This window comes from Equus asinus, chromosome 8 (assembly GCF_041296235.1).
Source record: "Equus asinus isolate D_3611 breed Donkey chromosome 8, EquAss-T2T_v2, whole genome shotgun sequence".
NCBI classification, from domain to species: domain Eukaryota; kingdom Metazoa; phylum Chordata; class Mammalia; order Perissodactyla; family Equidae; genus Equus; species Equus asinus.
The window spans coordinates 101,056,535-101,073,802 of record NC_091797.1 but is presented as its reverse complement, the minus strand read 5'-3'; the positions used below and the strand labels follow the sequence as shown (position 1 = coordinate 101,073,802).

At 47.7% G+C, this 17,268-nt stretch overlaps 1 protein-coding gene across 4 annotated transcripts in view; it reads right to left on the bottom strand.

The window, feature by feature from the left end:
* The window catches only part of DGCR8 (DGCR8 microprocessor complex subunit), a 36,697-nt gene that overhangs the window by 15,324 nt on the left and 4,105 nt on the right, over positions 1 to 17,268 (bottom strand). For all 4 annotated transcript variants that reach the window (XR_011505514.1, XM_044775508.2, XM_070516707.1 and 1 more), the window contains 8 exons: positions 15,654 to 16,652; positions 15,019 to 15,178; positions 12,167 to 12,309; positions 11,720 to 12,002; positions 10,869 to 11,066; positions 10,508 to 10,609; positions 9,683 to 9,781; positions 7,843 to 7,925 (listed from right to left, as the gene is read on the bottom strand). Coding sequence is in view for 3 of the 4 variants with exons in the window: in XM_044775508.2 (XP_044631443.1) it covers positions 7,843 to 7,925; positions 9,683 to 9,781; positions 10,508 to 10,609; positions 10,869 to 11,066; positions 11,720 to 12,002; positions 12,167 to 12,309; positions 15,019 to 15,178; positions 15,654 to 16,373 (1,788 nt within the window). In the remaining variant the exon portion in view is untranslated. The remainder of the gene's footprint in view (positions 1 to 7,842; positions 7,926 to 9,682; positions 9,782 to 10,507; positions 10,610 to 10,868; positions 11,067 to 11,719; positions 12,003 to 12,166; positions 12,310 to 15,018; positions 15,179 to 15,653; positions 16,653 to 17,268) is intronic.

The window sequence follows — 17,268 nt, the reverse complement described above, 5'->3', positions numbered from 1 at the left end:
CATCTAATGTGACCCTCAGTAATGTTAACAACTGACCTCTCATTCCTCAGAGGCCAGAAGGCAGGAGGATGACGTTTCCCACTATGCAGAAAAAGAATGTCAACCAAGAATTCTGTTTCCAGCAAAACTATGCTTCAAAAATGAAGGAGAAATTAAATTCCTAGGTAAACAAAAACTGAGAGAATCCATTGCTAGTAGACCTACCCCACCAGAAATGCCAAAGAGCCTTTAAGCTGAAATAAAAGTATGCTACAGACCTTAACTCAAACACATACGATGAACTAAAAGCACTGTAAAAGCTTAAGATAACTGCATCAGTAAATAAAAGACAACAGAAATGCATTCTGCTTAAAACTCCTTTCTTCTCCTACCTGAGTTAAAATTAGACAGCTACAGAGAGCAATAAATATAAATCTATATTGATGGACACACAACATATAAAGACGTAATTTGTGAAAACAGGATAAAGATGGAGGTAAACAGAACTCCAGGAGCAAAGTTTTTGTATGCAACTGAAATTAGTTGGTATTAATCCAAACTAGATTGTTTTCATTTAGATGTTACTGGAACTCCCTAGAACAACCACTGAGAAAATAACTAAAAAATATATATGAAAAGAAACAAGAGAGTTAAAATGGTACATTAGAAAGCATCTATTTAACACAAAGAAGGCAGTAACCAAGTAACAGAGGGGAAAAAAAAGACAGAAAACTAATAGCATAATGACATACATAAATTTTACCTTATCAGATATTACATTAAATTTAAATTGGCTAAGCCCTCTGATCAAAAGGCAGAAAGTGACAGAATGATTAAAACAAAATCCAACTACATGCTATCCGTAAGTGACATAGTTTAGAGTCAAAAGCACAAATAGGTTAAAAGTAAAAGGATGGAAAGATTTATCATGCAAACAGTAGTTAAGGGAGAACAGGAGTGACTATATCAGACAAAACTGACTCAGATAAAAACTCTTACTGGAAAGATTTTATAATGACAAAAGGGTCCATCCATCAAGATGACAATAACTATTATAAACATTAAATAGAAACTTCTACTGTCGACACTTCTGACACCAAATGTGTGGGTTTTCTACCCCCAGCAGTTCTGACAATAACTGCCAGGAATTAGAGCTGACCCCACAGGAAGGGCTCAGTCCCACAAGACTGCTGCCACCACTTCAGATGCTAATCACAAGTCCAGGTTGTTACCCGCGCTTCTGACCAAGCAGCCATATATGTGAGGGTTCCCTCAACCCCATCCTCAGGTTCAGTAATTTGCTAGGATGGCTCACAGAACTCAGGAAAACAGTTTACTTACTAGACCACCAGTTTATTATAAAAGCATATAACTCAGGAACAGCCCAATGGAACAGATGCAGAAGGCCGAGTATAAGGGAGGGTGTGGAGCTCCCACGCCCAGAGCATGCTGTCTTCCTAGCCCTCCAGTGCTCCCCAACCCAGAAGCTCTCCAAAGCCCTTCTGTCAGGGCTGCTATGGAGGTTCCACTACGTAGGCATGACTGATCGCATCATTGGCCATCAGTGATAACTCGACCTCCAGTGCCTCTCCCCTCCCTGGGCATGGGGGAAGCGGGTGAACGGTGGGGCTGAAAGTTCCAACCCTCTAATTACATAGTAGGTTCCTCTTGCAATCAGCCCCCTTCCCATCCTAAGGGCTCCAAAAGTAACTCCATTAACACAAAGTCAGGGCTGGTTGAAAGGGGCATGTAAGAAGAAAAAAAGACTTCCATTCACCTTATGAACCTGGAGCTATTTCAAGAACTGGGGACAAAAACCAAATACTAATTCATTGTGTTACATTAGAAGCTCTGTGCCAGGAACCAAGGACAAAGACCAAATACGTATTTCCAGTATCACAAACACATAGCACCTGACAACAGCATCCCCAAAACACATGACGCAAAAATGACAGATGAGGGGAGAAATAAACAATTTGGCAATAATATTTGGAAACTTCAATACCCACTCTCAATAACGGATAGAAGAACTAGGTCAGAGAACCACCAACATCACACACCAAGCAGACCTAACAGACGTGGTCCACACTACCCTGTAACAGCAGAATATATATTCTTTTGTGTTTGTTTGTTTGTTTTTCTTAGGAAGATGAGCCCTGAGCTAACTACTGCCAATCCCCCTCTTTTTTTTGCTGAGGAAAACTGGCCCTAAGTTAACATCCATGCCCATCTTCCTCTACTTTTTATACGTATGACGCCTACCACAGCATGGCTTTTGCCAAGCGGTGCCATGTCCATTCCCGGGATCTGAACCAGCGAACCCCGGGCTGCCGAGAAGCGGAATGTGCAAACTTAACCACTGCGCCACTGAGCCGGCCCCAGAATATACATTCTTATGTGTACGTGGAACATTCTCCAGGAGACACCATATGTTAGGTCATAAAACAAGCCTCAAGAAATTTAAAAGGGCTGATTGAAGTCATAGAAACTATGTTTTCAAACCACAATGGAATTAAATTAAAAATCAATAACTAAATGAAATTTTGGAAATTCAGAAATATATTAAAAGTAAACCTTCTCAAAATATCCAATGGTTCAAAGAAGAAATCACAAGGGAAATTAGAAAAATACTTTGAGATGAATGAAAACAAAAACACAACACACTAAAGATTGTGGGCTGCACAAAGTGGTTCTAGAAGAAAATGTACAGCTGTAAATTCCATATTTGAAAAGAAGATCTCAGATCAATACCCAAACCTTAAGACACTAAAAAAGAACAAACTAAACCCCAAGGCTGGCAGAATAAAGGAAATAATAAAGGCCAGAGCAGAAATAAATGAAATAGAGAATATAAAACCAATAGGAATAATCAACAAAACCAGAAGTTGGATCTTTGAAAAGATCAACATTGACAAAACTTTAGACTGACCAAGAGAAAAGAGAGATTCAAACTACTAAAATCAGGAATGAAAGCAGGGACACAGCAACCTTACCAAAATAAAAAGGATAAGGGAGTACTATGAACAAATGAATGCTAATGAATCAGATGACCTAGATCAAATGGAAAAATTCCCAGTGAGACAAAAAGTCCCAAAACTGGCTCAAGAAGGAACAGGAGATCTGAATATAGTCACGTGCCACACAGCAAGGTTTCAGTCAACAACAGACCACATATACGACAGGGATCACATACAATTAGTACCATACAACTGAGATGTATAGTCAGCTATACCATCAAGGTCTGTGTAAGTGCACATTCTGCGATATTTGGACAACAACGAAATAGCCTAAGGACATGTTTCTCAGGATGTATCCTGGTCCTTAAGCAATGCACGGCTGTAGATGTATAACAAGTAAAAAGAATTAGTAATTAAATAACTTCAAATAAAGAAAAGTCGAGGTCCAGATGGTTCCAGTGGTGAATTCTATCAAGTATTTAATAAATTAATACTAATCTTTCACAAACTATCCCACACAATGGAAGAGGAAGGAACACTTTCTAACTCATTCTATGAAGCCAGTATCATCCCAATACCAACATCAGACAAAGATATCACAAGAAAAGAAAACTACAGACCAGTATCCCTTACAAATATATAGCTACAAAAGTCCTTAACAAAAAACTAGCAAATGAAATCCAGCAACACATAAAAACAATTATATACCATGACCAAGTGGGATTATCCAGGAAGTCAAGGTTGGTTTAACATTCAAAAATCAATATATTACACCACCATATTAGTAAAATAAAAGACAAAACTCATACAATCATCTCAACAGAGGTAGGAAAAATATTTGACAAAATCCAACATCCAGATCACAAGTGACGTCAGCAACATGGCAGAGTGAGCAGTTCCCTTTGTCTCTCCCTTTGAACTACAACTAAATGAGCATGCACTGATCAATGGAGGATACTTACACAGCACCTCAGGATGCTGAAGAGACCCACGCTGCTATACATTGGTGAATGGACTGCCCCAGGGGAGAGGGAGATGGGTGAGAACTTTGTGGCCCCCAGAAAGCCCAGTACCCACGAGCGACTGCTCTCCCAGCTGAAGCACTCATAGCACCACCGCAGCCCTGAGAGGGCGTGCGCCTCAGTGAGACTGTGGAAACAGGTGACAGCATCCCTGAGCCCCCTGTGATTGCTCTCTGGACCAGCAGGAAAACCCACAGGCCCACCGCAGCCCCAGGGAGGCTCAGATCCAGTAGGGAGGCCCTGCCCACCAAGCACAAAAGGCCAGTGCAACCTAGGAGCAGACACGGCGCAGCTGCAAGTCCGGGAAAACAAACCCCCAGCTGCCTGAAACGCCCATAGCTCTGCTGCAGCTCAGAAGGGGCAAGTGAGACCCAGCGGGACAGTGGGAGTGGGCAGTGACAACCCTGAGCCCCAGTGTGGTCGCTCCTAGGTCCAGTGGGAAAGTCCATGGTCCCTCCATGGCCCCAGAGAGCGACTCAGCCTCCATCCCAGTGGGGACACCCTGCCCACCAAGCTCAAAGGCTGGTGCAACCTAGGACCAGATGCGAGCAGAGCTGCAAGTCTGGGCGAACAAGCTCCCAGTTGCCTCAAAAGCCCATAACACCACTGCAGTCCCTGAGGGGGGAGCGCATCAAGGCAGGGCTGTGGGGGCAGGTGGCAGCAACTCAGAGCCCCTGATTGTTCCCACAGTTGGTGGGGGACCTCACAGGGCCACTGCAATCCCAAGGAGTGTCCCAGGCCCAGTCAGGAACAGCTGACAGGGATCCTAGTGGGCACAGATTACACAGCTCCTGCCCCTTCCTCCCAGTAGCAAGTGGAAGCAGTAACCAAACTCTTATCTCCATGCAGAGAAACAAATCCAGCCGTCAAGCAGTATGAAAAAATATATTAAGTCTCCAGAACAGAAGGAAAATGACAAGTACCCAGAAAACAATCCTGAAGACACAGAAATCAATAACCTAAATGACAAAGAATTCAAAATAGGTATCATTAAAAAACTCAACGAGTTAAAAGAGAATGAAGACAGACAACTCAATGAGTTCAGAAGCTACGTCACAAAAGAGCTTGAAACTATAAAGAACCACCGATCAGAAACGTTAGAAATGCCACTGGGCCAGCCCCTAGAACAACCTAACTTTTGTAGATTCTGCCTCAAAGATTCATTCCCACCGTGGATCTACTGTAAGGGGAGAGCTGATTTACTTCCAAATGAGAAACACAATGGATGAGATAAAGAAAAATTTGGACTCCCTGAACAGTAGGACTGATATTATGAAGGACAGAATTAGCAGTCTGGAGGACAGGAATATAGAAGTGCTTCAGATAGAGGAGGAGAGAGAATCAAGACTAAAAAGAAATGAAGAAACTCTCCGAGAAATATCCGACTCAATTAGGAAATGCAACATAAGGATTATAGGTATCCCAGAGGGAGAAGAGAATGCAGCAGAAAGCCTGTTTAAAGAAATAATAGCTGAGAACTTCCCAAACCCAGGGAGGGAGTTGGAAATCCATGAGGCAGAAGCCAAGAGATCTCCACACTTCATCAATGTAAAAAGACCAACTCCAAGGCATATAGTAGTAAAGCTGGCAAAAGTCAACAACAAACAGAAAATATTAAGGGCAGCAAGGCAGAAGAAAATAACCTACAAAGGAACCCCTATCACGCTGCCAGCAGAAACCTTACAGGCTAGGAGAGAACGGAATGATGCAGTCAAAATTCTGAAAGACAAAATCTTTCAGCCAACAATATTCTATCCAGGGAAAATCTCCTTCAAATATGATGGAGAAATAAAAACTTTCCCAGATAGACAAAGGTTAAGGGAGTTCATTGCCACAAGACCCCTACCACAAGAAATCCTCAGGAAGGCCCTCATACCTGAAAAAAAAAGGAAAGGGGTTATAAAACCCCGAGCAAGGAGATAAGCAGAAAGACAAAATCAGAAAATTGCCACTCTCCATCAGAACAGGTTAGCAAATGCTTAAGCATAACATTAAAGATGAAGTGCAGGGAAACACCAAGAATAAATATAATCTTGTCATTTTAACCACAAACTCACAAGGTGAAATAAGATGTAGCCATAACAACTTAAAAGGGGAAGAGGAAAGGGATGGAACCAGCTTAGTCTAAGGAAATAAGAGGCCATCAGAAAATAGACTATCCATGACATTTTTTATACAAACCACATGGCAACCACTAAACAAATTATCAGAACAGAGACACAAATGATAAATAAGGAGAAAACTAAGAAGACCAGCATAGAAAACTACCTAAGTGAATTGCTAGTCCAAAACACACGGGACAAGAAACAAAGGAAATGCAGGAGAACTGGAAAACGAGCAAAATCCAACATCCATTCCTGACAAAAACTCAGCAAACCAGGAGGAGGAGGAAACTTTCTCAATCTGAGAAAACCCACAGCTAATACAGCATGCTAACTGAAAGAAGCCACAAAGGACCACACGTTGTACAATTTCATTGACATGAAATATCCAAAACTGGCAAATCCATAGAAACAGAAAGTAGATTAGTGGTTGCCAGGGGTGAGGGGCTGGGCAACCAGGAGAATTGGGAGTGACTGCTAACAGGTAGAAGGTTTCTTTTTGGAGTGATGAAAATATCCCAAGATTAGATTGTTGTGATGGTTGTTCCTCTGAATATACAAAAATCCACCAAACTGTACAATTTAAAAGGACAAAATTAATGGTATGTAAATTATATTAACAATTAAGCTGCTATAAAGAAAGAATGGAGTCAAAGTTTGAGAAGCCCTTGCTACAAATAACACTGGAATCATATTTACCCAAAAAGGTTTAGAAATACTTTAAATGGTTCTTAATATAAATAACAATCTAACTTCTTTTTTCCTTTTGAGGAAGATTGGCTCAGTGCTAACATCTGTTGCCAATCTTCCTCTTTTTGCTTAAGGAAGATTGTCGCTGAGCTAACATCTGTGCCAATTTTCCTCTATTTTGTGTGGGACACTGCCACGGCGTGGCTTCATGAGCAGTGTGTAGGTCTGCACCCAGGATCCGAACCTGTGAATCCTAGGCCACCAAAGCGGAGCGCATGAACTTAACCACTATGCCACCGGGCCAGCCCCTAGAACAACCTAACTTTTGTAGATTCTGCCTCAAAGATTCAAGAGCTGATTTACTTCCAAATACATTTATTTGCACCCACAACTTCTTACCTCCCACTGCAAGACGGAGGAGACAAAAATCTCTGACAAAAATGACATTTTTTCCCCTGCTCGCACAAAAACAAGAAGTTTCTTTTATGAAATATTGTGGGGGATCAGAATTGGCCACTCCAAAGTCTCTCTTTGGCTTGACTATTTTTAAGAACAGAAGACTCTGAAAGAAACTTTGACTTCCCTTGTAAGTGCCTAAAAGAATTCAAAATATAAGGGCCTGTTCCAGGAAGGAGCTAATACCATAAGAGAATTGTAATGTCACATAAAACGTGTCTCTCAGGTCACACTGTCCGTAATTTGGCCCATTTACATTTCCCTTTCCATAAGTGTTGCCTTCCTCCCCGTAGAAGTCCCAAACCACTACCCCCAACATTCTCCTTTGTCTTTAGCTGAAGATGACATTTAAGTTGGCACCTCGGCCATTTTGGCAAGTTATACAGTTTCTTGAGTTTCTCCCATGTTCTCACATTTTGGTGAGTTTCTCACAAAATGTTGAATTTCTCAAATTATTAAACTTGTTTGATTTCCTCCTGTTATTCTGTCTTGTGTCAATTTAATTTGCAGCCCAGCCAGAAGGACCCAGAGGGTAGAGGAATGTTGTTCCTCCCCTATAGTTAACAGAGTCCCCTGGGGCTGGGGTGATTAAACCCCTGTGCAGCCCGCACTAACAGGGCAGTGCCACACACTCACCTCGAGCTCTTCACTGTCTTTGGGCTTCTCCTCAGATGTCTGTTTAACAAAGTCAGGGATGAGGATTTCCAGCGTAGCTCGGGCTATGAAAAGAAAAACCCTGAGGGTGAGGGCTTGGGCCCAGCCTACTTCCTGACTCCTGAGTGAGCTGCACGCTGGCTCTTGTGCAGGGCCAGGGTCCCCACAGCTCAGAGGGGAGCAAGGGCCCTGGGAAGCAACAGCATTTTAGAGGCAAGGACAACAAAGCATGGAAGAAAGGACGTCCTGAGGAAAGGAGGCAGTGGGGCAAGCATCAGGCTGCGGGCAGCCTCACAAGCTTTCGCCCTGAGGCACTTGTAGCAGGTGAAGGAGGAAAGGAGATCCGCCGGTAGGAGGAATCACAGTGGTGGCGTGCGGGCAAATGGTTCAGCAGGACCTGGACCAAGTAGGGACGACTGAGGCCTGATCAGGCTGCTGTGAGTGGCAGGGAGAAGCAGCCAGATCACATGGATACTGTGAAGAAAGTGTGCGCAGGGAAGAATACAGGGATGCCTGAAGCTGGACAAAGGCGCCCGAGTGAACGAAGCTGCCATTCGCCACTTGGAGAGGGAGGCAGGGCCCCGGGGGAAGGCAGGGAATGTGTGCAACAGCCTGAACCTGCAGGGCTGTCAATGCCTGCCGAACGCTGGAGCACAGGTGTGCAGAGAGCAGCTGGGGTCTAGGTGGAGGACGTGGATCTCTGCACGTGGGAGGAGCACAGCAGGCCCTCCCACTAGGATGTCTCCACCCACACACTGGGGCCCCACTCCACAGGTGATCTGCTCCACACCCTGGTAACAGGCAGTTTGTTGAGCTGAAAAAGTTTTTTGGCAGAAGCTCTCTAAAACGGACAGCAGGCCTTCCTGGAGACCAGGCCAGAGTATGTGAGCCCAGCACAGCCTCACAGAGGAATGGCAGACAGCAATGTATTGTTCCAATCATCCTCAGTATATACCATCAAAAGAGAGCAACACCAAGGGAACTCTGAGTCCAGTGAGCAAAAACACTCTCACTGACCCCGAGACTCAGTGAGCCTGTGATAAAACTGACACACTTCACACTTTGTAAAGGGCAGAGCCGCTCTGAAGACAACACGGCAATAGCAGAAACCACAAGAATCGATGTGTGAGTGCCAGGGTCTGGGGTGCACCCAACAACCACCTGGCATTGTGGTCCACTCCCCAGAAGAGGCAAAATAACTGGGGCAAAATGGCTTTTGGAAAAGAATGTCAACAATTACTAGTGCTGGGCATGAAAGCAAACATCAAGTACATGGTCAAAAAGAGCGATGGGTTTCAACCATAAAACAAGCTTTTCCAGACACCTGCAATGCCCTGTTCAGTGAGTGGTAGTCCCAAGTACGGAGTCTGAAGGACTCAGGAAATCATCCTCAAATGTAAAAACCACTCGCGGAGAATGCTGACAGCATGCCGATCTGTCTGTTCGCCGTCTCCTAGCATACCCACGTTTTGCTCGGTTTAAATACAAACCCACTCCAGAGCGTGTGCCCGGCACAGCCAGTTGGCGCTGAGCACACCCCACCGTCTGTGAGCAGCCGGGTGAGAGCAGGAGACTCCAGCCCAGCTGCCACTGAGTGGGGAAACGACCGTCCACTTTTATTTCTCACATTTTACTTTCTCTACTTGAATCTTTTCCAGTGAGCACATAATTTAAAAAATCCAAGTAAGTGGTTACACAAATAAAATGGATTTGTCCCCCCAACACCCCTCCCACCTGGGCTGCTGCTCAGCCCTCCCTAGCCAAGGGGAGGGGCACACACGGCGAGCAGCATGGTTCTCTGACACCCAAGCAGGCACATTACCAGCTTTATTCTTCGCAAGTTTTTTGCTGCTTGCAGTTCCAGATCCATAGGTCACACCATCAATGGTCACCGAGGCACCAAAAGGCTCACTTGGGTTCTCTTAAAATTAAAATTACTGTTTTAAACACACTTGCCAAGACATTACAAGTGTACACACACGCATACACACAATCTGCTCACACCAACAGACAAGGTGGGGTCAAGGCTGCTGCTGGAAGGCAGAGGCCGGGAAGCTCTGAGGCATGGAGATGGAGCCGAGGGAGAGGCAGCAGGCAGAGACCAGGAAAATCAAAGGAAACGGGGGACCATGGGATAGGGAGCTGGAGGGGAAACAGGAGGCCAGAGGGCACCAGGGACAGGGACCAATGTCTGAGAAAGACGGACAGAGGACTGTGAGGGGTAGGGATGCACAGATGTTGTGAGCCAAAGAAACAACAAGGAAAATGAGGAGAAACGCCTAGGTTCTGGCTTCCAAGGGGAGGAGAAACTGGATTCCACAAAGGTGTGATGAGGACAACCACAGAGACAGCAAGTGGGAAGGGCAGGCCTAGGGCGACTGGGAGACACAGCAGGAAGGCCTTCCTCAGAGCAAGGCAGCCGGGGCTAGACAAGAGGAAGGCAGTGTGGAAAGCAGAGGATTCAGCCTCCGACAGGACCCGTTCCGTGAAAATGACCCACCGCCTACCTGCAACACGCTTCTCCTTGCCCTTCCCTTTCATCCCTTTCCCAAAAGAGTGGGGCCAATGGTCAGCTCCCGCCTCCCCAGCCGTGACCAAAGTGACGCATGTGACTGTTCATGACAGAGATGGGGAAGGTCAAACTTACCACATTCAAAGAAATTATACACGGGGCGGACCTTGAGGACACGCTGCATATACTCGTGCAGGATGCAGACCTCCGATTTCCCATTGGGGTTAATGACAAACTCTGTGACAAGAAAGACCATCTCAGCAACAGCATTAAGACCCACCACAAGCTAGCACTCAGGACCTGACACCATGCAAGTTACGGAGTCACTGAATCAGGGGCTCACCACCATGAATGCGGTGGACCTCTGCATTCAAAGGACAAACACAAGCTTGGAATTCAATGCAACTCACACACAAAGCATACATTCTAAGAACATGAAATGAAAAATAATAGTACAACCAGTCTGCCAATGTTAAAATTTACCAGCCTCACTCACCTTTCTTTGTGGGTGCATCTTGCACAGATAGAGTGATGAGCTTCTGATTGGCTGGCAGGATGGGCCTCTCGGACTCAGCCTGTTTGCGTTTCATCTCTCTGTTGAACTGTCGCCGCTCAGCCCAAGTCCTGAATTTCTTCACAGTAACTTGCTCGAAGTCAAAGCGCTTCTCCAGGTAGTTCCGAAACTCCTCAAGATCTGAATGAGGTTTACCAGAGGATGAGATTACTCATCTTCAATGTAAGAGTCATGCTTCCTCTGCCCAGTGAGTGCGACAGTGACAGGCCCCCTTTCTCAGGAACAGTGCCCCACACCTCCCTCCTAGCTCTTCTAGGACCCCTCACACGCAGGAGTTATGAGACAGGCAGGGCAGCAAGATACAATCGGAAATCCTGAACGTGCAAAGTCCTCTCTTTGAAAAACATTCAGCAGGTGGGCTCAAACAGCCTGCCCTGCAGTGAAGAGACAACTACTACTCAAATGGGCAGAACTAAGCTCAAAGACACAGGAGAGAGAATGAGAAACACCCACACACATCCTCAAAGCAACTGTGACTTGAGAAGAGGGAAATGTCCACATAACAGTGGCAGAGGTCCCCAGCGCTGCCTCCACGGATTGAAAAAGCTCACTCTGAGCACCTAGAGCTCAAGACTCCCGAGGATCAGGGAGACGGGCCTTTCCAACTAGACAGGAGTGGACAGGGGTCCCTAGCACAGTCCCTTCCTCACAAACAGGAGGAACAAATGGCCTTCAGCAGGAGGAAGGAGACCACAGGGAAGGCGTGGAATGCAGCATGCCCGCAGACAGGTCCTGGCCAGCAAGGGGGAAGACAGTTCACTGCGGAAACTTACCAACCGATTCGTCTTTGCACACCTCGACTTTGGCCTTCACCTGCCCCAGGGCCCCAGGGGCAGCCTCGGCCCCCAGCGGGTCCTTCTCATCTGGGGGCCCTGGGTCGGCCCCCACAGTGTCAGGCTCTTCCAGGGGGAACTCCAGCTCTGCAGATCGGCTCAGCGGCTTGACAAGGGACACCTCCCCACTTGGGGTAAGCTCGCTGTTCTGCTCTCTCTCCTCATTGTCCTTCATTTTCTTGTAATGTAGACAAGGGATGCTACTCAGAGGAGGGTCATGTTTCTGTGGATAGTGAAATTGCAACAAGATTACAAGGATGACCCTGAAAGTCTGAATAACCGATGCCTTTCACCTGCCACTACTTGGCTATGATATAGTTGTGTGCAGACAAGCATATTTGGTCTGTGAACTTACAAGACTAAATTCACGACTGGCGCGCCCCCTACCCGTATGCTTCCCGTTCCCAAGAAGTACGGCCTGGACCAGGTGACCACCCGGGACTCTCTGTGTAGGTACACGGGGACTCCGGAGTTATGGAATGTCATGATCCACCCGTCGGGCAATGGTTCCGTAGGTGGGCGGCCACGACCTGCACAGAAGACAAGGACATCCTACAATCTCTTGAAAACACTTAGAATTGTCGGGATGTTTAAAAATTATGACATATGGCAGATAAAAACTTAGAAGTTGGCCAAATATTGAAAAGAACCCCTAAGGACTAGGGCAGTAGGGGAGTGGCCCACCCCTTCTACCAGAGAGCCTATCCCAGCCCCACCTGTCGCTCAGTGCCTGCTGCTCGGCACCTCTTGCACTCCAAACTGTGCTCAGTACTGGTGTCCTTGTTTCCCGGGGTCTAACCCAGAGAATCCAAGTCCCTCTGTGACAGCAGGAAGCTGTCCACCCTGCTCAGTGCTGGAATCCTGGGCCTAGAACAACATATGGTGCATGAAGGAGCCTGGAACGGGGTTCTGCAAGACACAAGTCCTAGCCTCAGCTGCTGCCTCCCCAGCTAGTGAGCACCATGTACACTCCACTCCTCACCTGCCTGCCATGGCCACGGCTCAGACAACCCAGGAGCTGGGTACGCTTTGCTAATAAATTGCATGTCTGTCAACCACTGCTCCGTGACCAGCTGACAAGTCTGCACTGGACCTGAGCTGCACACTCTCACTAGCATACGGAAACACTGCTGCAAATTAATAAATTCTAAATCAGTTTTAACACACTATCTCAACTCCTTCCTCACTTTACAGGCAGTCATAAAAAAAAGCTCAAAACTTGTTATCCACTTAATACCTGCTGCTCACAGGCCTGGCTGCTGGGAAAAGCACAAGGCAAAGATTTAACTAAGACTTAATTTTCTTGCAGATACTCGAGCAAGTTAAAAACTTAAAACAAAGGAAAAAAGCAAGCGAAGTCTAAAAGAAAATATACATGGGGCTGGCCCGGTGGTGAAGCGGTTAAGTTCACACGTTCCACTTCAGCGGCCAGGGGTTCGCAGGTTTGGATCCCGGGTGCGGACCTACGCACTGCTGTCAAGCCATGCTGGGGTAGGCATCCCACGTAAAATAGAGGAAAATGGGCACAGGTGTTACCTCAGGGCCAGTCTTCCTCAGCAGAAAAAAGAGGAGCATTGGTGGCAGATGTTAGCTCAGGGCTAATCTTCCTCAAAAAAAGTTAAATAAAAAATAAATACATAGTGACAAAAAAGGCACCAATGACTCTCAAGGAAAAGGGAATGGCACCCCAGTGCCAGGTCCCCACCCAGCATCACTGACCCCAGGCCTAACACACACACATGGCTGACACTGGCCAATGGCTGGTGTCAGGACAGCCCCCAGGAAGGAGTGCTGCACAGACTCCATCAGGCACTCTCACCGGGTGCTAGGGCCAACACGGAGCCACCTTACACCAGCTTTGGGCTAAGGCAGGAGAAGGAGAACGAAACAAAATAAGAGCCAAGCACAACACAGGACACAAGTGCATCTGGGCCACTCATTTGAGACAATGAGCAGTCACAAAGTGGACCCGGCCACCAGTAGAACTCCCATGCAGCCCACAGGGAGTCTGTGAGCATAAGGCTCACACTGCAGCTCCTGGGAGGGAGGCAGCACTGCCGGGCAGCCTGCCAGGCAGCTAAGTGGAAGAGGAGGCTACAGAAAGGCACAGCAGTGCCGCTGCAGGCACCTGAAGTCATAGCCAGGCACACTGCTACGCTGGGGGCTGCTCAGGACGTTCTCAGCTCATCTGCTCAGAGTGAGACTGCTGAAGCTACACAGAGAGCACAAAGTTAAACTTCCAGAGGCACCGAGGGAAAGACTGCCCCCACTTCCCAGAAGCTGAGGCCCCAGGTTCATCTCCATCTGCAACCAGTGAACCCAACACCTGTCCTGTTCTAACACTAGCTGACACGGGCAGACACGTGACACCCAGCATGGCTGACATACCTGTTCTGCAGCCAGAGGAGACCACACACCACCTGCCCCTCGATTTCCCCCTGTGATGCCTTACCACTTTCTGCACCTTGGCCCTCAGCCGAAGGTGTCACCTGTGTACCCAAGTCCCCACGTCTCTTCAGCCCCTCTTCACTGCCCAAGTGCCCAGCCTGACATCTCACCTGGACACTCAAAGGCATCTCCCGGCCAGGAGAGATAGAAACTGACACCAACTCCTCTCAGACCAGCATCGCATTGGTGAAGTCACTACACAGGCACAACTCTAGGCACCTCTCGACTACTCTCCCCATTGTCCCCAAGCCCAAGTGCAAATCCCACTGCCTGCACCTTTGGCACACCTCTACCTGTACCCAGGAGCTCCCACCCTATCCACCCGAAGTGTATGCACCAGCCATGCTGAGGCCACAGGAGCTGTGCTTTCAGACAAAAATTGTGTACCAACATCTGCCTGCTTCTAGCGGCTTGCCCTGACACTCAGCATGGAATCCAGAACCCAGACCACGACCATCATCCGCCACGGGGGCTGAGCACCCACCTCTGGCCTCAGCCTCCACACCCACTGGCTGCCAGTCTCCCAGCACACACCAACGTCCCCTCCTCAGAGGTCCCTTCCCTGCTCCTCCGCACAACACCAGCCACTGCGTGGCTCCCACAGCACACACCAGGATCGGCACCTGGGCCGCTGCATCGGGTGCATCCTGCAGCCTGTCCTCCCTTCGCCACACGTGACTACCGTGCCCTAAAACACAAGCCCGCTGCCCAGACCGCCCAGCACCCTGGGGCTCTCCACTTGCACTTCTGCTGCCCTGGGGACATGCAGCGCCTCTGACTTTGCGACTTACTTTTGAGTACTGTTTTAATCTTGGTCATCATTGGCTGCACGCTTGTCTCTCCATCAGACGGATGGTCGCTGTCTCCTCCGTATTTCTCCTCCATTCGTCTCTTTTTGGGAGCACAAAGGCCCTCTTCCAGCAGAGCATCAACATCGTTGTCAAAATCATCCTGCAAAACATGCTGTTCAGACCCCATGGCCCCCGGCGCCCGCGTTCCTGCACCATGGGCAAGCTTAACAGCATTTGTGAGAATGGACACAGAAACAAGGCACTGTCAAGGGGGCCTAGGTGTGCCTTTATGGTACGTGATCATCTCAACGACGAACGGGAAAACACCAACAACAGAAACCAACACGCTTGGTCCCGGTGCACACCCCACCAGGGAGCCTTCTCAGCAGCACCTTCCAACTCAGCTCAGGTCAGGTAACAGGGACAAGGTCAACCTGTCGGCTAAACTTTTCATTAGGAAAGTTTAAAAATCGGGACTCTTTAGAGCTTTCTCTTTTCCACCTTAACATTATTCCTCCTCATCTGGGTTGTATCTTTTTTCTCTGCAATATCAGCTTTCAAAAGATGTTGCCATTCCCAAACACTTCTCTTTGGGATTTGCCAAGAACACCCCAAAGGAGGGGCTGCTGACATACCTCATAGGAGAAATTCAAGGCCTCTTCATCCACTCTGTCTCTCTGCACGATGGCTTTAGCCGTGAACCCGCCTGCTCCTTCTTCATCTAGCTCCAAATTGTCAGTAAAATCTTCTACCTCATCCAGCACTGCATACTCCACTCTCTTTTCCTGCTCCAGCTCATTCTCCTCATCCTTCTTATCAGCACTCTCACCCCCTACACTGATCCCATTACCAACACTCCCGCCAAAGGGACAAGCATGCACGTCTCCACTGACAGGGCTAAGGGCCCGACCGCACTCTGCACGAGCGTCGCGCTCCACTCCTGTGTACAGCACCTTCCTGTCCTTACTCCTGCAGCTCTCGGTAAAGCTCACACTAATCTTTACATCCTTAAGCAACTTAAGGTCAGGGGAGAACTTCCGGACCGCAGGTGCGTGCCGGGCGGTGCGCGGGCTGTGGCCACTACAGTTCGGGTCTATGAGGAGGCGGGCCTTAGAGAAGGATCCTTTGGAGAGAAGAGAAGCTCCGTAGAAGTTGAGCGAGTCCTCAGCAGGGGGTTCGGCCTGTCCATCACCACCAGAGCCAACGTCCATTACCTCTGCATCACTGGACGTTTGCAGGGGAGGTGGTGGAGACTGTTCACGGGGCAGCGCTTGGAGGGGGCAAGCTCGGTTCTCCATCACCACTTCTCCTGCGGGCTCACGCGGGAGAGGAGAGGGACTCTCATATGTCTCCATAGTAAAAGCGTTAAGACTATTTTAAAGACCAGAGTTTTAAAAGACCTTACATAAATCTATACAGCTAACATGCACAAGTCCGTCGAGACCCGGGTGCCGTCCTGCCCGCGCTGCACACGCTGGCGGCTTAGTCAAGCTGGCCACATTGCTCTTTTCATTAATGTAGACAGCTTTTAGAACCACTGCCTCAATTATTGGAAATCACAATGCACTCAGCTTAAATGACTGACGACTAAGCGAGTCTGTCTTCATGCCAAAGTGGCACCTTTCTTCTTCCACCTGCAAAGAGATTTAAAAACATCATCACAAAATGACAGAAACCTTCAACTTCCCTGGTACAAAGAGCCAAGTGCTATTAACGGTATAGTAAAGAACTTAAAATAATACTGCCTAAGAGAACCTTTCAGGTTTCAAAACAAACTGACTTTACTTTTTTTCTTGAGAACCTGCGTTACAATTTAAGCCCAGAGTTAAATATCTTATTAACTGTCCACTGTAATTCCTACTTCAGAAACACAAAACGAGTATTATCTTAAGGTTCAAAGGGATTAAACAAAAAAAAAGCCACACTAAACATCACCGCAGCATTTCCCTAACTCAGTTTATCAGGTAAGCAAGCACACGGTGCAGGGCTGCCCTTTCCAGAACACACAAAAGGTGTGCGGTCTCCCTCTGGCCATCAGAGCAAGAGCAATCCACTCACCTGCTAGGGCTGGGTCAGTCAGAGGGGAGCGCCACACCCCTGGCTCAACTCTGCGGCACCAGGGCCTAGAGGTACGGCCCGGCACTCTGCAATCCCGGACCCCAGAGCTCTCCTGGGCCCACAAGGTGGGACGTGGATAGGGACAGTGATGCTGTGTGATAAGATCGCCAGAGGTGGCATGGTTCTGTTCCC